The 22,178-nt window shown below is 37.5% G+C and overlaps 1 protein-coding gene and 1 long non-coding RNA gene across 6 annotated transcripts in view; one reads left to right on the forward strand and one right to left on the reverse strand.

Moving 5' to 3' along the window:
- LOC131509948 (uncharacterized) overlaps window positions 1–22,178 on the forward strand; it is a 227,078-nt gene that overhangs the window by 170,328 nt on the left and 34,572 nt on the right. The window lies entirely within an intron of this gene.
- LOC131509943 (uncharacterized) overlaps window positions 1–22,178 on the reverse strand; it is a 320,351-nt gene that overhangs the window by 22,187 nt on the left and 275,986 nt on the right. For 2 of the 4 annotated variants that reach the window (XR_009260805.1, XM_058726278.1), the window contains one exon: window positions 393–499. The exons of 1 other annotated variant lie outside the window; for it this stretch is intronic. Coding sequence is in view for 2 of the 3 variants with exons in the window: in XM_058726278.1 (XP_058582261.1) it covers window positions 402–499 (98 nt within the window). In the remaining variant the exon portion in view is untranslated. Of the gene's footprint in view, window positions 1–392; window positions 503–22,178 lie in introns of all 4 variants that reach the window. One more of the 4 variants, XM_058726277.1, reaches the window with a different exon arrangement.

A 22,178-nucleotide genomic window follows, 5' to 3' on the forward strand; every position in this document is an offset into this window, starting at 1 on the left:
ATAATAGAAATGTAAACAATTAATGAGTTAATCAGAGGTCGGCAACCTTGGTTTAGCTGCTCCACGGTATCTTCAGTCTCCTGCTATCTCTGCCTTCCCAGTTGTTGGCATTCATATTTACACGTTTTACCTCATTGTCACGAGATAGAGGTTATCACTCCAAACAGAACCCAGGTAGAAAGTTGACAAAGAGAGTGGTAGTGAAAGAGATCTTTTCCTGTAATGGAACTATCCTTTTATTAACAGGGCGGAGAGGATATGAGACTCTACGGGGCACATCCTTGCACATTACAGTCACAACAGAACGACCGTTTCTCTGTCTGTAAAGAATTGGCTGGACTTAGAATGGCATCTAACAGCACTTCTATTTAGAAAGTACTTTGGAGGGGTACCCGGATGGCTCAGTTGGTTGAGCATCCAACTCTTGATCTCAGCTCGGTTGTTGATCTCAGGGTCATGAGTTCAAGCCCTGCGCTTGGCTCCATGCTGGGCGTGGAGCCTACTTAAAAGAAGAAAAAAAATAATCCACTTTAAAAAGAAACAATATGTAGTAGGTTGCTTCCAAGATCAAATAAGTGTTTTCCTCAAAAGCATGTGTCCTGATGTTTCCAAGGCCACATAAGTTAAAATCTTCCGGATTGAGCCAAAGTTTTCTTTTTTGTAGGACTTGTAAGAATCTTTAGCATGTTTATGATTTCTTTGAATCCCCAGGCATGCATTATTGGATCAATGTGGTGATTTACTTTAGTAAGCACTTAACGAACAGGGTAATGTTTTGTATATGGGTACGTGCAAGTTAGCCTACCCAGTAGGAAAAATTAGCATTTGAAGCAACCCTCAGAAAGACTTGTACCTCAGAGGTAGTTGCTCAGACATTGTGAATGCCACTTTTGCAATCTACACCATAGGTTTGCAGAAAGGAAATAGAAATGCCTTTTTATTATTAAAATTAGTGGTTTTCAGATGTATTATAAGCCAGAATGATCTCACAGCCCCACAACCCTCCCTTGAACCACGGGAACCAGAGGATTCAGTCATCTGATCTCTTTGGTCCTTGAGGTGTTGCACCCACACTTCACGGAGCTCTCTGTCACGTGACACCGTCCTGTAGTCTGCTAGTATAGCACCCAGCAGACTGTGATCTCAGGCCGTCTTAGGCAGAGTGAATATTTTATGCAAGGGGCTTATGCGAGATCCCAAAGGTAGACTGGGACTTTCTAGAACTTACAAGAACAGTATGCGTTCATGTGTATTTGCCTATTTGCTATTGCATATGTGTATGTTTGGCAGAAGGTGGTCTAGGACTTGCTTGTGTTAGGAGTTTTTATGTGGCAGTGGGAATGTGCGGTGGAGTGGAAGGGACATCGGAAGGCTTGGGAAATACTGGTGAAAATATTCATGATACCAACACAACCATTTTGCATGAGCAGATGGGCTTAGGGTATTGACTACGGAATGTTTTCAGTGTGATACCGCTCGTAACTAGTGTTCCCAGGAACACACTTTGGGAAATAAACTTAGATGCAGGGAGTAAATTTCTTAGGTGATATTTCCATTAGTCTGGAGTAGCCTGGGACCGTTGATCTAGGTCTTTTCTGTTTGTTTTTTGATTTTCTAATCTGTCGTGTAATTTAAAAGAAAATTGTTAGAGAGTTATCACGGTGAAATCTCTTTTGATTTTGATTTTAATGAACTGCTTTTTTTGAAAAGAGTAAGATTGAGGAAGTTTGAGAAAAAACGAAATACATGGTCACTCCACCTATGCACTGATAGCACATATGTAGATGAGAAATGAAGCATGGAAGGCATTATCTGGATGTTTCTATGTGTTTAAATGCTTCCTATTTATAGAGTGACATTTAGGTGACTGAACATTTTGCTTTCAGAAGCATGATGCTGTAAGACCCATCTTAAGATAGAAAGTCCTTTGTGGTGAGAACATTCACTGCTGTTCTGTGGCATCTACAACCAGCACACATCTAGTAATCAAAAGGAGAACTGCATGGAATAAATACAGTAGTTGACTTCTGCCCAAATCCTTTTGAAAAGAGGAAGTGGAGACTTTCTGCTCTTTGACACACAAAAGCACATTGCTTTATAATGGATTCCACAGAAAAAGCAAAATCCAAACAAAGCAGCATCTTTTTACTGTAACCTATGTACAATGTAAGTGAGATGCCAAGTATGCAAATGGTGGGAGGGAAGAAATGCATTTTCACTACCCCAGTTACTGGACATTGTTTAGAAATACGAGTAGTAATTGCCCATGAGTTAGGTGATTAATGTGCACATTTTTTCCTCTTCCTCTTCTTCTTTAATATTTGAGTCTCAGTCTAATTATTATATACCATTTCTTTGATGATTTCTTTTTTTGTAAAAGATGGGGTGGTGGTCTGAGAACTAGATCCACCTTCTATCCGCCCAAGTCAGCAGGGTGAAATGTAATAGCAGTTCCTTCCTTACTGATGCCTCTTTCTAAACACCAGTAAGATTTTCTCATGTCCATTATAAGCCCAGTTCTGAAAGCAAAGCCAGATCAATCCCATTTATTCTAGTGGTCCAAGTGCAAGTGAAATCAGTGCCATTATGCAGCAATTTCTGCCAAGTAGACAATGCAGAGTCCCAGTTTGGAAACCACAGCAGCGAAACTAGACATTCAGCCTGCCCCCATCCCCCACCCCCCTACATTCCACACCCTTTATTGGTTCCTTACTATGTGTGAGTTTACTAGTCTAACCAACTCCCCTTCACTATGAGATAGGGACCTTGTTTAGTTTGTCTTTGTGGCTCTATTTCCCTCCATCCTTCCCAGGACTTGGGCCAGTGCCCCATCCAAGTAGGCTCTAGATGTTGGTTGACTAAATACTTTTGAAGGACTCGAAAGAACTGTTGAGGGGTGGGGAAAATGGCTTTGCTGGAGCTGCACATGAAGGAGGTTTGATTCTACAGGCTGGAATGAAGTAAAGTAGGAGGATGAAGGATGTTTGAAAAACTGGGGGTGGAAGTCACTAGGGAAAAAAGAAATGCAAAAGGGAATTTTGTCTTCTGTTTTGGAGTTAAATTCATCAAGGCTATATAAATCTCAATGCATCAAAAGTGACACCACCTCATAAAATCTTAGACTGTAATGTCTAATGTGGTAGGCAGTAGTCACATGTAGCTATTATATTTAGACTGATTAGAATTAAATAAAATAAAAAAATTTAGTTCTTGAGTCATACTAACCACATTTTAAGTGGTCAGGTGCCACATACAACTATTGACTGCTGTATAAGACAACACAGATGTAGAACATTTACATCATCTCAGAATGCTGTGTCAGACAGCACTGCTCTAGGGGATGATAGAATCATTTTGTCAGTCTCCTTGTTCTTTGATTCTACAAATACTAACTGAGCACCTGCTTTGTTCCTGGCTCTGCACTGAGAAAGGTCTGAAATGTTTAAGGGCATAGACTCTGGAATAGCTGGAACAGAGTCTGGTTAGGCTGTTCACTCACTGTGTGACGTTGGGCAAGTCACTTAATGTGCCTCTGCTTTTGCTGAATCATCTGTAAAGTGAAAATAATAAAATTATCTCATAGGGTTGGTGTGAGGATTAAATGAGTGTGTGTATGTGTGTACATGTGTGCACATGTGTAGGAATTTACACACGTGTGCATGTATGTGAGTGTAATTATGTGTATATATATTTGTGTATGTGTGTGTATATATGTATGTATATCTTAGAACTACTCCTGGCATATATTCTGTGCTTGGTCAGTAGGAGCTGTTAATAATTGTAGTACATATATTTTAATGTTTATTTATTTATTTTGAGAGAGAGAGAGAGAAAGCATGTGTGAATTGGGGAGGGGCAGAGAGAGAGGGAGAGGTAGAATCCCAAGCAGGCTCTGTGCTGTCAGTGTGGAGACCCACACAGGGCTCAATCTCATGAACCATAAGATCATGACTTGGCTGAAATCAAGAGTCAGGTGCTTAACCGACTAAGCCACCCAGGCACGCCAGTAGTCGGTATTTATTACAGAGCAGCAAAGAAAACAACCGTGCTTCATGCTGTCCTGGAATTTACCATCTTGTGGGAGCAGCAGACAATAAATCATTAAAGAAATTAATAATTGGGGCGCCTGGGTGGCTCAGTCGGTTAAGCGTCCAACTTCAGCTCAGGTCATGATCTCACGATCCGGGAGTTCGAGCCCCGTGTCGGACTCTGGGCTGATGGCTCAGAGCCTGGAGCCTGCTTCTGATTCTGTGTCTCCCTCTCTCTCTGCCCTTCCCCTGTTCATGCTCTGTCTCTCTCTGTCTCAAAAATAAATAAACGTTAAAAAAAATTAAAAAAAAAAGAAATTAATAATTACCAAGTATGTCACGAACTGCAAAGGAAATGAATGGGACAACGCAAGAGAGAATAATAGGGGGAAAACTACCTAGAAAGCTTCTCAGAGGAGGTAACATCTAAGAAAACAAAGAGGAGAAATGCGAGTCTTGGAAAGGGAGAAGGAGAGAACCAAGACAGAGGTAAGCATACCATGAAGGAGGACAGTGTGACTATAACAGAAAGGGAGGGGTTCCAGATGAGGTTAGAAGGAGAGGAAAAGAGGGCTGAAGCCAGTGGCGCACAGTGTGCACTAGGGGACATATATTTGTATTATATGTAAAAGGATCACTCTGGGAACTGTTCATGATATGGATTGGAGGTGGGGGACATAAGAATGAAGGCAGAGTGCATTAGAAGTCTATTCTAATAGATCAGGAGGGGGGGATGGTTTAGACTCAGGTAGGAGGCATGGAAGTGGAAAGAAGTGAGCAGTTTCTAGATAGTGAGCAGTTGACAGGACCAATGAGACTTGCCAGTGGATTATATGTAGTTGGTAAGAGGGAGGCATCCAGGCTGATGCTTATATTTTTTACTTTATTAACCAGGACAATAGTAGTTTCATTTACTGAAATAAGGAATACCTGTAGAGAACATTTTTGGTAAAAACAAACAAACAAACAAACAAACAAACAAACAAACAAACCCAAACCTACTTGATGACAAATAGTCTGCTAAATATGGAACTCTGGTGTCCATATGAAAGGCTGGGTTTGAGATAGGCACATGGGCATCATTACCTCATAGATGATATTTAAGAGGCAGAATAGGAGACCAGTTTCTGGAATGATACAGTATAGACACAGTAAACTTTTTACCCCAGCAAAATAACTATTTAGCTGAAGAAAATTTATCTATCTAGACGTTCTCTCTCCCTCCCTCTCTCTCTCTCTCCCCCATATATATAATATATAGATAGAATTAAAAATATATACAAGTATGTGAAAATATAAATACATAAATCTCCTTAAAGTCTCTAGAAATTGTCCTAAGGGCATATGGTAAATGGAGAAATATTCACTCAAATAAATTTACTAAATCTCAGTAAGAACCATAAAGTCTGTAATATTTGAGCCATGATACCCACTTCCCAGCTATATCTTACGGAATCACCAATGAAAGGGCAGGCTTCCAGCATTTTTCATTGTCTCCCCAAAACCCCACGTTTCAAAAGCTCTTTTCACAGTGGACTGGAGTTTCCATCTAGCCCCAACTTGTGGGACAGAAGCTATATGCCAAATATGATAGGCCAATAGTATTGGACTCTAGTCATGCTTGAGCAGTTTTCAGGTATAGTAGGAGTCCCATGCTAGGAGGGTCAAGTCAAGAATAATAGGGGCCACCATCCCTCCCCAATGCCTGATTATAGACATAGAGCAGGGGTGTCACTGCATGATAAGTGGGCCTCTCTCCCCATGCCAAACTCTTGTTCAGTAGCATAGAGCTTCAGTCCAGGGTGGAGAGGCAGGCCACTACATCTCTGACTGAGGGGAGTGACTTTTCTTTGGAACAAAACATGGTGAATTCTGTGCCTACAGTGTTGCTGAAAACAATGGTGATCTTGATGGAGACTAATTATGAAGATGCTAATAACTCCGTGACATTGGTAGCAATGAGTAAAATGTAGAGCAATCAGAAGTTTAACAACAACAACAACAACAAAAAACAAACAAACAAACAAACAAAAAACAGCCACAGAAATTGACCACCAAGAAGAGCCCTCCTGGCATCATAGGCAACCTTGGGGGTTGAAGGATCAGTACACAAGTAATAGACGGTCTCTACTCAAGAGTAATCAGAACAAGACACAGGGCAGACTTGAAATTATTTCCAAGCTCCACACAGAAAAAAATGAAATAAATACAAATCTAGCATTGGCACCAGGGGCTTAAGGATAACCTCTAACCAAACAGTGACTGAGTAATGAGCTACTGGAACCCAGGAGCAACTTCTAAGAAGATAGGCTTAAAAATAAAATCACATATATCCCGGGTAGTCTGGAAGACTGTGTGTGTACGTGTGAGGCTGCACTCTCAGGAGTGAATGGAGAGGGGTAGTCCCTAGAAAAACAGGGCACAAAAAATGTAAACTTCTTCATCTGTGGAAGTAGCCTCAATGCTATTCACATATCCACTGTAAAGGCAAAAGTCTAATTACCAGCAAGGATTAAGCACGACCTTTAACCGATAAGTGGCTTATGCCAATCAATTAGTGACCCCGAAATAACCTGACTAAAAGACAAAAACAAAAAATAAGAGGGATATCACAAACTGCACACTGGGTGGAAATAGACGTCACAGATTTAGTTTAGCCAAGTAATGAAACCAATAAATCAATAATTTGGAAAACACGAATTATATCAATCCCTGAGGGCAAGGGCTGATGTAGAATCAATGTCCAGAGTTGCTGCAATACATTATCTAAAATGTCTAGTTTTCAACAAAAAAATTTGCAAGATATTCAAAGAAACAGAAAAGTGTGACCTATACGAAAGGAAAAAAAGAAGGTGTTAGTAACTATTTTGAAGGAATTCAGGTGTTGAACTTAGCAAAGACTTTAAAACAGCCATTATAAATGTGTTCAGAGAACTAAAGAAGAGCATGTCTAAACAATTAAAGGGACCCATGAGAACAATGTGTCTTCCAATTAAAACAGTCAATAAAGAGATAGGAATTATAAAAAATGAACCAAATACAAACTATGTAGTTGAAAAGTATAACAGAAATGAAAAATTTACTACAAGAGTTCAAAGGTAGATTTTCTCTGTCAGACAAAAAAAAGGCCCCAGAAATTTGAATAGATATCAATAGAGATCATGCAATTTGAAAAGAAAAAAAATTTTTTAAAGGAAAAATGAATATAATGAATAAGAAAAATATAGGCCATCATTAAACATACCAACATACATGTAATGAAAATAATACAAGGAAAGGAGAAGCAGAAGAGGCAGAAAAAATATTCAAAGAACTAATAGCTGAAAACGTCCCAAATTTCATGAAAAATTATACATTCAAGAAGTTCCATAAGTAGGATAAACACAACTAGACCACATTCAGACACATAATAGTAAAATATTTGAAAGTCAAATACAAAGAGAACACCTTGAAAGCAGTGACAAATGACTCATCACATACAAGATCAAATACAAAGAAACTCCATCAAGGTAGACAGCCAACTTTTGACTACAATGTAGGCCAGAAGGCAATGGGATGGCATATCTAAAGTGATGAGAGAAAAAACTGTCAAGCAAGAATCAGCAAAATCCTTTTAAAGATGAAAACAAAGTAGATATATTCCCAGATAAACAAAAGCTGGGAGATTTTGTTGATAGCAGACCTGCCTTACAAGAAATGCCGATGGAAGTTGTTTGGGCTGAAAAGTAGTAGCATCAGACAATAATTTGAACCAACACACACACACACACACACACACACACACACACACACTCACACACACAAACATGGAGTGTCAATACAGATAATTTTAAAAGACAATGTAGAGTAATGTCATGGAAGACGATGAAGTAGGAAACTTCAGGAACCAGTCCCACCCCTGGGGGAAAAAATCACTTTTGAGGAGGCATTTATAATCAGAATCAACTATTGGAAATCTGGAGTCTGGTCAAACTCTGGCAGTATCTAGGGGAGTGCTTAAGTGAGATGCTGGCCAATGAATTTTTGCATTTCACAGAGAAGCTACCCTCTTCCATTTTCTGGCCTTGCATCAGGTAGCTGTGGGAATGGCAGCCTATGTTTCTGATGTGTCTTGAAGCTGCCAGGTTGTACAATAAGCACCTTGGTTTCCAAGGATCAGGGTTATATGTGTTGATCTGTTTTGCAGATTACTGAGGGAGCAGTGCACGAGTTGGCTATTATTGCAGCCCTCTTAGACTGAAGCAGCTTCAGGGAAGCATTTGTTGGGTAATTAAAAGAATAGAATGCCTTTACTCTCTTTCTTTATTGGATCCATGCATTCAAGGAATTCTCCATCAGGCCACTAGCCAATTGCTGAGATAACAGAACAGAGACTTTGGTGAGCGATCACACCTGACAGGAAAAAGGGTCCTTGCAAAAATAGTTGAGAGAAGTCAGTAAACAAACAGATGACTATATCCTTCTACAAGCAACATCAGCAGTCCCGGGGGGAAAAGGAGAATCTGAATCCTAGAGGTACCACATTATGACATAAAAAATGTCCAGTTCTCAACAAAAAATTACAAAGTAATGAATCAGAAATGTGTGGCCTGTTCATAGGGGAAACAAATCAACATAACATATCTCTGAGAAAGCCTAGAACTTGGGCATACCAGACAAGACTTTAATGATACTAATATATGTGAAGAGCTAAAGGAATTAATAGACAAGACCTAAAGGAATTCAACAAAATAATGTAGGAACAATTAGTGAAATACCAGTGAAGACAGATTTTTTTTATTTGAGAGAGAGAGTGTGCGTGAGTGGGGGAGAGGGAGAGACAGTATCCCAAGCATGCTCCACACTCAGCACAGAGCCCAATCAATGCAAGGCTCGATCCCAAGACCCTGGACCTGAGCCGAAATCAAGAGTCAGACATTCCAACTGACTGAGCCACCCAGGTACCCGGACAGAAATTCCTAAAAGGAACTAAATAGAAATGCCTATATATATATATATAGGCATATGTATATATATATGTGTGTGTGTATATATATGAAAGTTGAAATATATATATGTATATATATATGAAAGTTGAAATGAAAAATTAACAAAAGGTGTTCAACAGCAGATTTAAACAGGCAGAAGAAAGAATCTGCAAACCTGAAGATAAAACTATTGAACAATTGAAATAACCAGTTCTGAGGAACAGAAAGAAGAAAGCATGAAGAAAAATGAACAGAGCCAAAAAAACCTATGAGATACCATTAAAGGTATCAACATATGCTTTCTGGAAGTCCTAGAAGGAGTAGAAGGAAAAGGAAAAGAAAGGGGTGTAGAAAACATATTCGAATAAATAACAAGGGAAAGCTTCCTAATTTTGCTTAAACACATCAATTTATACATTTAAGAATCTCATACAACTCCAAGGAGAAAAAAGAGATCCACATCAAGAAACATTCTAATCAAACTGTCAAAAGCAAAGGCACATCTTAAAAGTAGGAAGAGAAGGGACTCATCACATATAAGGGATCCCTAATAAGATTATCAGCTAGTTTTTTCCTCTGAAACCATGAAGGCCAGAAGGCAGTGAGATGATATATTTATTGTGAAAGAAAAAAAAAGTGTCAACTAAGAATTCCATCTGACAAAATTATCCTTTAGAAACAAAGGAGAAATTAAGACATTCCAAGATACTAAAGCTAAGAGAGTTTATATACACCTGCCCTAAAAAAGAATGCTAAAAAGAGACCTAGAGGTATAGTTCTACCATAGTAAAGGTAATTGCTTAAAAGCTAGTATTACAGAATTTGGGCTTTTTCCTTCTCTTTTTTGTTTCCTGTATTATTTAAAAGACAAATGCATAAAACAGTAATGTAAATCTATGTTAATGGGCACAGAATATATAAAGATGTAATTTGCGATAATAATAACAATAAAAATGAGTTGGAAGACTGGATAGGACCAGAATTAATGTATACTATTGAAGCCAAGTTGGAGTTGGTATCAGTTCAAACTAGACTGATACATATTGAAGGTTTGACTCTATTCCCCATAGTAACCGCTAAGAAAATAACTAAGAATTATACAGGTAAGGGAATGAAAAAGTAATAAAAAATACTATGCTAGAAAAAAAATCAAGCACAAGTGAAGTTGGTACTGATGAACTGAGGAACAAAAACAATATAAGGCATATATAAAATAGCAAAGTGGCGGAACTAAGTCCTTCATTAACAGTAATAATTCTAAATGTAAATCAAACTCACCAATGAAAAGGCAGAGATTGACAGAATGGATTTTTAAAAAATGTTTTATACATGCGCCCTATGTTTATTACAGCCTTATTTACAATAGCCAAACTATGGAAGCAGCCCAGGTGTCCATCAATAGATGAGTGGATAAAGAAGTTGTGATACATAGGTTTACAATGGAATGTTACTCAGCCATAAGAAATTTTGCCATTTGCAACAAGATAGATAGAGGTCGAGCATATAATGCCAAGTGAAATAAATCGGAGAAAGACAAATACTATGATCTCGCTCATATGTGGAATTTAAAAAAGAAAACAAGCAAAGAAAAAAAGAGAGAGTGAGACAAACCAAGAAACAGACTCTTAATTACAGAGAACAAACTGATGATTACCAGAGGGGAGGTGGGCAGGGGGATGGAGGGGTTATAGGTGGTAAGGATTAAAGATTACACTTCTCATGATGAAAAAAAGAAAAATAAAAATGTTTTAAATATATGCTATTTATAAGAGACTCACTTTAGGTCCAAAGGCACAAATAAGTTGAAAGTTAAAGAATGGAAAAAAATATTCCATGCCAATAGTAACCAAAAGAGAGCTGGGTTTTTATACTAATACCAGACAAAGTAGGTGTAAGTCAAAAATTGTTAACAAGAGACTACGAAGGACATTGTGTAGTGTATATGCAAAGCGAATGAGGACAAAATAGAGGGGAGAAATAGACATTTCTACAATGATAGTTGGAGACTTCAATACTCCACTTCCAAAAGTGAAAATGAATAGAACATCTAGCCAAACTACCAATCAAGAAAGAGAGAACCAGAACAATACTATAAACCAATTAAATCTAGAAGACATATTAAAGAACATTTCATTGAACATCAGCAAAATACACATTCTTCTAAAGTTCATACAGAACATTCTCCAGAATATACGATATGTTAAGTCATAAAACAATTCTCAATAAATTAAAAAAGATTGAAATAATACAAAATATATTCTCCAACCACACAGGTTGAAGCTGGAAATCAATAGCAGAAAACTGGAGAAGTCACAAATATGTGTCAGTTAAATAGCATACTCGTAACCATTGGGTCAAAGATTAAATCACTAAGGAAATTAGAAAGAATGAAAATGAAAGCACAACATACTTAAACTTACAGGATGCAGTGAAAGCAGTACCCACAGGGAAATTTAGAGCTTTTTAATGCCTACATTAAAAATAAAGCTCTCAATTGGGGCACCTGGGTGGCTCAGTTGGTTAAGCATCAGACTTTGTCTCAGGTCATGATCTCGCAGTCTGTGGGTTTGAGGCCCACATCGGGCTCTGTGCTGACAGCTCAGAGCCTGGAGCCTGCTTTGGATTTTAGCTGTAGTAAGAAATTTTGGCTGTAGTAAGAAAACACAGAAGACACAAATAGCTAAAATAAGACATGAAAGTGGAGCTATTGTTGCTTACTTTATAGAAATAAAAGGAATGTAAGAGAATACAATGAACAATTATAATCCAATTAATATATTGGGTAACCTACATGAAATGGAAAAATCCCTAAAATCACACAAATTACCAAAAGTGACTCAAGAAGAAAATAGCAATCATAGCATAGAACAAATAAAGCGTTTGAATAAGTAGTAAATGATATCTCAACAAAGGAAAGTCCAGGACCAGAAATCTCCAGTGTGAATTTCACCAAACATTTAAAGAAGAATTAACACCAATCCTTCGTAAACTCTTCCAGAAATTTGAAAAGGAAGGAATACTAACTAAAGTAATCTATGACATCAGCATTGCTTTGATAACAAAACCAGACAAAGATACCACAAGAAAAAAAGCTACAGGCCAATATCCCTTTTAATATACATGCAAATAACCTCAACAAAATGGTAACAAACCAAATACAACAGTGGGCTAAAATGAGTATATACTATGTCCAAATGGAATTTATCCCAGGAATTCAAACATAATAAACGTGTCTTTTAACATAAAAGAATTAATTAGTGTGATATGCTATATTGATAGAATTGGGAATAAAACCACATAATCATTTCAGTAGATTCAGAAAAAGCCTTTGACAAATTCAACATCCTTTCATGATAAAAAAAAAATTTATAAATTAAGAATATAATGTGTTAAATTCTTTTTTAAAGAAGGGGCACCTGGCTGGCTCAGTCGGTTAAGCATCTGACTTCGGCTCAGGTCAGGACCACACGGTCCATGAGTTCGAGCCCCACATCGGGCTCTGTGCTGTCAGTTCAGAGCTTGGAGCCTGCTTCGGATTCTGTGTCTCCCTCTCTCTCTCTGCCCCTTCCCCACTCATGCTCTGTCTCTCTGTCTATCAAAAAAAGAAACATTTTAAAGAATATAATGGAACTCAATAAAGGGCATTTACCACAAATCCACAGCTAGCATCAGAGTCAATGGTGAAAGACTGAGAACTTTCCTTCTAAGCTCAAGAACAACAGAAGTATGTAGGCTTTCACCACTACTGTTGCACATTGCACTAGAAGTCCTAGGAAAAGCAATTAGGCAAGAAAAAAAATAAAGGCTTCTAAATTGAAAAGGAAGAAGTAAAACTTTTGCTATTTGCCCATGAAATGATTCTATGTAGCAAAACGCCCAAAGAACACACACATACAAAAACTATTAAAGCTAGTAAAGAAATTCGGCACAATTACTGAGTACATAATCAAAATCAGTTATGTTTCTACACAAAAACGAACAATCTGAAAAGAAAATTAAGAAAATAATTCTATTTATAATAGCATCCAAAAGAGTACTGTAGGGAGATGAAAGTCTTGTACATTGACAATTACAAACCATTGCTGAAAGAAATTTTTAAAGATCTGATTAAATGGGAAAGGACTCTGTGTTCATGAATTCGAAGATTTAATGTTGATAAGATGCCAATATTCCCCAAACCAACCTACAATGTCAGTGCATCCCTATCAGAATTCCAGTGGCCTTTTTACAGAAATGGGAAGATATACCTCAAATTTGAAAATATTCCTCAAAATATATTTGGACCCCCGAATAGATTAAACAATATTGAAAAAGTAAAACAGTGGAAGAGTCACATTTCCTGTTTTCAAAACTTACTACAAAGCTACAGCAATCAAAACTGTGGTATGAGCATAAAGAGAGATATATGGAACAGCAGAAAAAAATTGAGGGTTCAGAATAAACCCAAAAATCTATTGCCACTTGACTTTCAACAAGGGTACCAAGATCATTTAATGGGATAAGAATGGTCTCTTCAACAAATGTTGCTGGGACAGTTGAGTATACACACAGGAAAGAATGAAGCTGGACCTGTGTCACAGTCCATTTATAAAAATTAACTAAAAGTGATTAACAACCTAAATATAAGAACTAAAATAATAAAGCTATTATAGAATAGAGCATAAGGGTAAATTTTCATGACCTCATTTTGGCAGTGGATTCTCAGATTTGATACCAAAAGCATGAGCAAGAAAAAAAGAATAAACGAATTTGACTTCGTAAAAATGAAATACTTTCATACATAAAAAACTGTTATCAAGAAAGTGGAAGGGCAATCTAGAGAATGGAGAAAATATTTGCAAATCCTATATTTGATAAGGGACACTTTACTATTAAGAATAAATAAAGTCTTTTTACAACTCAAAAACACAAGGACAGACAACCCAATTTTTTAAAAAAGCAAAGGGCTTGAAAAGTTATTTCTTTTAAGAAGATATTCCAATGACCAAAAGCACATGAAATCATGTTCCATATCATTGTCATTAAAGAAATGCAAATTAAACCACAATGAGATACCGCCTCATGCTCATTAAGATGGCTATTAAAAAGGTGGGGTGGGGGGGAAACCAAGAATAGTAACAATTCACTAGGATGTGGAGAAATAGAAACTCTTGTATACTGCTGATAGGAATATAAAATGGTGCAGGCAGTATGGATATAATTTGGTATTTCTTTAAAGAGTAAAAACGGAATTAGTATATGACACAGCAGTTTACTTCTGAGTATATATCTAAGAGAAATAAAAACATGCCTGCATAGAAAATGGTACATGGAAGCTGATAGCAGCATCATGCCTTGTAGCCAAAAGATGAAACTGTAAACAACCCAAATGTTCATCAGCAGATGAGTGGATAAACAAATTGTGGCATATATATATATACACACAATGAAGTATTACTTAGTCATAAAGAAGGAATGAACCTACTGATAAATGCTACAACACAGATGAACCTCAAAAACATTATGCTAAGGGAAAGAATCTAGAAACGTATTGTAGGATTCCTTTTATATGAAATATCCAGAGTAGATACATCCATAGAAGCCACAAAGCAGACTAGTGTTTGCCAGAAGATGGGGGGAGGGAAAAATGGCAGGTGATTACTTCATGGATGTGGAATATTCTTCTGGGGGGCATTGGAAGACTTTAAAACTAGAAAAGGTGGTGGATGAACAACATTGTGAATGCACTGAGTGCTTCTGAATTCTGTAATTTACTATGGTTAATTATATGTTATGTCAGTTTCACCTCAATTTTTAAAAAATGGCAAAAAAAGACAATGTAATTGCATTATTTCCCCCCTTTTTCCTCTTAACCGATTTTAAAAAGTAAATGTGTATATAGAAAACAATGTATATATAATTATACTGAAGGGCTTATACTGTACAGAAAGGGAATGCAGTCGAAAGCAACAGTACAGAGGAGGTGGTTGGGAATAAAGCTGTTTGGGGGGTAAGGAAATGATACCAGATGATAATTGAATCCATAGGAATAATAGAGATGAATCAGCAATGGTAAAAAGATCAATATACTAAATTCTATAAATAGGTACTTGCTCTTCTTCTCCCAGGGCCTGTAAAATACATAAGATTACATAAAGTAACGATTATTACAACGCATTGTTTAGTTTGTAACATATTTAGATCAAATGTGTAGAAAAATCATGTTATAAAAGGAAGGGGGAACAGCACTTGATAGAAGTAGAGTTTCTGGGGCGCCTGGGTGGCTCGGTCGGTTAAGCGTCCGACTTCAGCCAGGTCACGATCTCGCGGTCCGTGAGTTCGAGCCCCGCGTCGGGCTCTGGGCTGACGGCTCAGAGCCTGGAGCCTGTTTCAGACTCTGTGTCTCCCTCTCTCTCTGACCCTCCCCGCATTCATGCTCTGTCTCTCTCTGTCTCAAAAGTAAATAAACGTTAAAAAAAATTAAAAAAAAAAAAAAGAAGTAGAGTTTCTACTTTTCACTGGAACTAAGCTACTAAAAATATGAAGTAGATTTTGATAAGCTAAAATGTATATTATAAGCTCTAGAGTAACCACTAAGAAAATATTTTTAATGCAATGAAATGTGAGTGAAATCAAAATGTTACACTAGGAAATATCCATTAAATACAAAGGAAGACAGTAAAAGAGAAACAGAGGAGCAAAGAAATTTGAGACCTAGAAAATAAAAAACCAAGGGGGCAGATGTAAATCTAACCATATCAGTAATACCATGTAATATGCATGATCAAACAATCCAGTTCAAAAGCAGAGGTTTTTAGATTGTATTTGATTTTATTTTTTAAATATAACTTATTGTCAAGGTGGCTAACATACAGAGTATAAAGTATGCTCTTGGTTTTCGGGGTACATTCCCATGGTTCATCACTTACATACAACACTGAGTGCTCATCCCAAGTGCCTTCCTTAATGCCCATCACCCATCTTTCCCCTCTCCCCCACCCTCCCCTAAAAAACCAAGCAAGATCCAACTGTATGCTGTCTGCAGGAGATCATTTGGATTCAAAGATTATATATCTATATATATTTGAATATATATATGTATATATATATATTTGAATATATATATGTATATATGGAGAGAGAACAAGTTTGTAAAAAGATATATCATGAAAATAGCAACTATAAGGATGTGACATGGATATGCTAATATCAGACAATACAGACTTTAAAACAAGAGCTAGAAAAGGGTGAGACCACCCAAGGAAAAAGCACTGCTAGAGAAGAACTGAGGGTTTGGGGTAGAACTTTGGGAGTTCTCCAACTGAGAGGTAGGAGAAAAGGCAAGTACCTTGAAAAGGAGACCTGGAAGCTACAGTATTTTCCAGACTTTTACATATCATGCTTTGGTGTAAACACACACATTGGAATCCTTCAGCATCAGCCCTAAGATTGCATGCAGTTGAACTGATCCATTCACTCTTTTGTCCACCTCAATTTAACAAATAAGGAAAAGAAAGGCATGCACAGTGACTTACCCTAAGTCCGAGAAACACAGTTAACAGAGCTGAAGCTAAAAACCACACACACACACACACACACACACGCACGCACGCACGCACACACACACACACACACACACCTCAACAATAGAGGTGTGGGGTCTCACTTTTCCTTCTTCTCTGGTATTCAGTTAAGTCTTTACTTGTTTTGAGAGCCTTCAAGGTAGACTTTCAGGGTACACCCTGTTTAGGATCCTAGTAGAAATTTCTCAAGATGTTAAATCAATGGAATTCATTTGGGTTGAATGTATATTAGCTGTATCGTTGTGGATAACTGATTAACTTTGCTGAAACCGAGTTTTCTCGGCTCTGAAATAAAGAAAACCATACACTAAGAGAGATATAATCATAAAGAATGAATGAGGAGCACAGAATCCCTTCAAGCTTAGTGTGCATTTTAGGAGCCCATCACATTGGTTTGAAAACCACAGTCACTCTCCCTAACCTCTTGAGGACACCATGAAACATTCAAGATGTAATGTCTCTGCATTGCAAACTTAACCTCCACAAATACAAAGATGTTCAGTGAAAACTCCATTCTATGTTTCAGATACTGAAGAAGAAACACCACAAAATTCTTTAAGTTTCCAGTGGAGATTCCAACCATAATATAGGTTTCATTAACATCTACTGCTTGACATGAAAATGCCAGTGATTCTATACTACTAGAAAATTAAAGTCCTTGTTGGCTTTTAAACATGCCATAAACTAAATGGCTAAAGGCATTTAGTAAATGCCCTTGTGTGGTTTTTTTATTTGGGTAAATAAATCATCTACAGTCAGATCCTCTCATCCTTAAGCAGTCAATTAGAGCTCAACAGAGGTAAGCCTAGTTTATACCCTTTGTAACTGTCTCCATGTTTTCCCCCTTGGTTGTTTGCTATGATGAAAATCTGTCCCCAGTGTTACCCTACTTTTGACCATAGTAGAATCAGGTCAGTATATTTTTTTAAAAAAGTTATTATATACAGTAATTTTTAGAATAACAAATCAATATCACAGTACACACACACTGAGCCAACTCTTCTCAGAACTTATAAGCAACGATATGGGAGTAGATTCGGTGCTGTGGAAAACTGCAGGACCCCCACTGGGATTGTACCATAAAGCCCACTGTAATTCGGGCCATTTTTCAGCTTTACTTAGGTTTTTATCAGGCACTTCCTGTTGCTGACACTATGGGACATTGAGCTAAACATTTTGTTACTTATAACCTATGGTACCGCTTCAGGCTGGAGTTAACCCATAAGTTCATTTCTGGGCAACTAGAAACAAGTCAGTATGCACAGTGGAAAACAGACATTTGGATGCTAGGTACTTTTAATAAACAACTGTTGTTGTCAGTAGAAGCAAGAAAATTACAGATGGAGTAGAAGTTTCTGCTTTCATGACAAAGAGGTAAAATACTAAAATATGGACAAGTCTAGAATAGTTAAGTGGCAAATAGAGTGATCTTGACTCACTGTTGGAAAGTACCATCCAGAGAACTCTATTCGTGAGGTAAACAAAAGTTCTTAACACATTTTCTTGGAGGAAATTGTCTCTCCTCAGTCTAGATTGCCTAATGAATAGTAAGGAACAGCATTATTAGAGTAGAAGGGATTGAGAGGGAGGAAGAATAGAAAGAAAAGGTAATCATAATAAATGTTATTGTCATTGTTCAAAACATCACTATTTTAGCTCTTTTTCCAATGGTGCTTTTTCTAATCAGCTTTTCAGTTAAACCTGGAAATTACTATTCAAAAATAGAAAATAAATTTCTTAATATTTATAGGCAGAAAATTTTCTCTCCAAGAATTTATATTCTTGCCTATATATGGTTTCTTCTTGTAAGTTGGCATTTGCAGCTTATTAATATTATATTAAAATTTAATATCCATTCTTTTTTTTCAGTGATAGCAATCAGCTTTCCACATTGCATTTCTTTTTGGTATAAATAAAGGAAAAGAGTTAAATTTATGAAAATCAGTCTAAAAACAGTCTATTTTGATTAGAGCCTAATCTTTTCTTGAGTTTTCCTTATTACATTGTAAGTCCTTTACCCCTCGGATTTCTATTCATTAATATATTAAGCCAAAAATCATTAATAAGTGTCTTGCCTCATTATAAATTGCCAGAAGTAGCTTTCCATGCTGGAGTTTTACACCGATGATATAGCTTCTGGGGAACAATAACATTTTCTTTAACTGCTCTTACTTCAACTGGTCAGCATCATATTTGTCTGGACAAATCCCCAGATCAGAGTGACTTTGAGTGTGTACATTCAGCAAAAATATTATTGCATATTGTTTTTAAACAATAGTCTTGAGTACAAAAGCATATAATCTTCCCAACTGCTTTTTTCCCCATCATTAACTAGTTATTCTTTCCAATAACCTTATAACAGAAGCCAGTATAAAAAAAAGGAAGTAGATATAGAGAAAGAAAATTCTACAAAAAAGGACTATGTTGGAGGTTACACATTGCCAATGTCATGTTCTGATGGGAGTAGGTGTCTTTCAATGATTCATCTCTTTTGATGGTCGCTTACACCCCAGTATGGCTGATCAGATCAATAATTCTCCTTAAATTGCTGGGGAATCTAAAGCTGGGTTGACAGGAAAAAGATTTTCCTCTTTATTTTGGTTAACCCAATCAGAAACAGGCTTCCTGCAAGGTGATAAAATTGGCAAAGCTATGGTATCATCAGATGTTCCATTTGTCCATCCAGGAAGTAAATCATCCTTGGACTCAGAATCACAGCCTCTTTGAGTTTAAAAGGAACATAGTCCACTGGTCCTCAGCCTTGTTTTGGATATGTGCTCCTCTGAGTCTCCAACATAAACTGGGAATGGCATCTCTCTCCCAAAATATTCTCACAAAAAACTTTCTGCAGTTAGAACCCATTCATAAAACTTGTCTTTTCATGTGAGGAAAATTCAGACCCAAGAAGGTGAAGTTAAATGCCTAAGTTCACTTAAGTCCTAATTTTGTTCTTTTCAAATTATTGATTGCTACTTCTTGAGAGGGCTGAGGTAACTTCAGATGTTTTTCAACTGTCCTACAAATAGAAGTACTCTGATTCTAAATAATTTCAGCTTCATTCATCCGATCGTCAGCATTTGTTGAGTTTTTCTATATGCTAGGCACTGTGTTATTCATTCTTCTCTTCCAGAGCACAAGTGTGAAAGCCAAAGAAGAATCAAAATGGCAGTCTTATCTGTTGATCATACCTGTTGGTGAAGTTCCAGAGAGCAATGTTTTGCTTTCTTTTCATCAGATAAAGATAACAGACCTCAAACAGAGTTCTAACTCTGCTCAGAACCTTTAATGTTCTTCCAGGCTCTTAAGACCAAACGTAATTCCCTGCCCATGCATACATGGGCAACTTATGTTCAGAGTCACCTTTCTACACCCCCTTTGCACAAGATAAACAATTCAGTTCACTCCATACCAAATCATTAAGACAAACAAATACTAGTACCATTGTTCATTGAAGCTCTTTTCACCTAGAAATTTACTATAGTTTTATTCATTTTTCAAAGCCTGGGTCATATCACTTTTCTCCATGAATCCTATCCTGATTACCTAACTTCAAATCCCCTCTTTTTCCTCTTAATTCTTACAGCTCATATGGCTATCCCCAAATGGGGGGCTCATGGTTCATGGTCATGTTTTATCTCATTCTATCTATGACTTAGCACCCCTGATATATTTAAGCTTTTTGAGAACAGCTAGCATGTCTATGGTTCACTCTATAATATCCTCCCTCACTTGATGAATTTGTTCAAATCAGGGCTAGTAGAAATGGCCTCTCTTCAAAGGATTCCCAAACTATTTCTATTTTTAGTAGTTGACTATTAACAGAAAGCCCAGTCTATCCACATATTGAAATCCTTGACTCTGCCTTGCATGTGGATCCCTTAGCCAAGAATACTCTCATTTTTATTTTGTTCTAGAGTCCAGAAAACCTTGGAAGGCTGCCTTATGGGGTGATGGAATGAAAAACCAGACCAAACCAACCAGACATGGGCTCCTTGTATAAATGAACATTCCACAGCCAAAGACAGAGCATCTTCCATTTCACTGCTCAGCCCCCAAATGTCTCCTGGTTATAATTAAGTACTTCAAAGTCTTCCAAACACCCTTTTAGAAACGACTGCCCCAAATACAAGATGATGTCCAATCAGATGTAAATCATCACCCAGCAGGGAGGGAGAGGCATGAAAAGTGGTCATCAGCACTTGGACTAATCAGAAAGTCTAGTCTCTTGATGAGGATTTTCATTTTCTCATTTGTCATTCTAGCCACTGAATTCTCAAGTGGCCAATTTGCTCCCTATTGGTAATCAGCTAGTTATTTTTACTCTCGTCCCTCTCTCTGGGACTGTCAGAGTCTTGGAGCAATTCATCACCCACATGGGCCTAACCCTTGTGTGGCGGGAAGTGGGGGAGGGAAGCCATTATCCTGGAAAAGATAAGTAGAAAACTATTTCACCGTTTATGTTCGGTTTTTAAACAATGATTTCCCTGATGAGGTAAGTAAAATAATGACCCACCCGGGTAAGAGTGCAACAATGAACGCTTCAAGGATAAGCACATTATGCAATGGAAATGATCTCCGGCTGCGAAGTTTGTTCCTCTGAAATGACTTGTTCTTAGATTGTCTTTACAACCCCCCAAAGGAGCATCATCTTACATTCATTACTGGAGTTTGCAGGAAGTTGCCTCTATGAAAATTATAAACCCAGAAAGGAGAGTTTTAAATATGTATCATGCACTGGTAGTTATTCTAAGTGACTGTACCCCACCAACTAGGAAGAAGGTAGCCTTTGAAGGTTGTTTTGTCTGAGGCAGGCAAGTTGGACTGTTCTTTTTCCATTTTTCCCCACAGGTCGTCTCGATTACAGAGTCTCACTTTGGTTTGCTTGCTGTCCTGTCCTCCCTCCAGCAGTTGCTGTCTCTCTCTGTCTTCAGTGAAATCATTTCCAAACATGGTTTCAGGGATTCCATTTTTCTGAGTTCACCTCAGGTGCCATGGAAGAGTTAACCCCGCCACTTGTTGCAAATAACACTCTGATGTCAGAACATTTTCTGATCAGTGGGTGTCTAATTTGATCTCCTCTCAGATTTCCCACAGTCCTTCTGAAGAACCCAAGGCCATCTGCGCTCACTATAGCCAAGAGTTTACGAACTCCACATTCAGCCTTAAGAAAGTTGTTAGTGTGACACAAATTGGCAATTTTTTTTTTGGCACTTCCTTTGCTCATAGCAAACTCTTTCTTCCTTAGAAGGAAGCTGAGAGTTGAATAGAAAGAGTTGAATCGCTATTCCCTTAGAGACTCTATGAATTGGGGCAGCAACATGATCTGAATCATGAAATGTTTATCTTCCTCCACTGTTTTCTATGTCCCAGGCCCTTTCTGTGTCCTTTATGCTTTGTATAAACATCTACATATGTAACTTCACTTTTAGGTGTGTCTATCTATAAGGAGAATTGAAAGAGACAGAGAAAGCACGTTTATACACCCCATATCGAGTTTACTTGCTTTTCATCTGCTAATTCTCTCCACACATGGCTGTTCTCACACTGGGTGATATCACCCAACAGCTGCCTTGGACTAGAAACTCAAATGCCTGTAGGATTTCAGTCTTGTGTCTTACCTG

Source organism: Neofelis nebulosa, chromosome 4 (assembly GCF_028018385.1).
Source record: "Neofelis nebulosa isolate mNeoNeb1 chromosome 4, mNeoNeb1.pri, whole genome shotgun sequence".
Taxonomy (NCBI): Eukaryota; Metazoa; Chordata; class Mammalia; order Carnivora; family Felidae; genus Neofelis; species Neofelis nebulosa.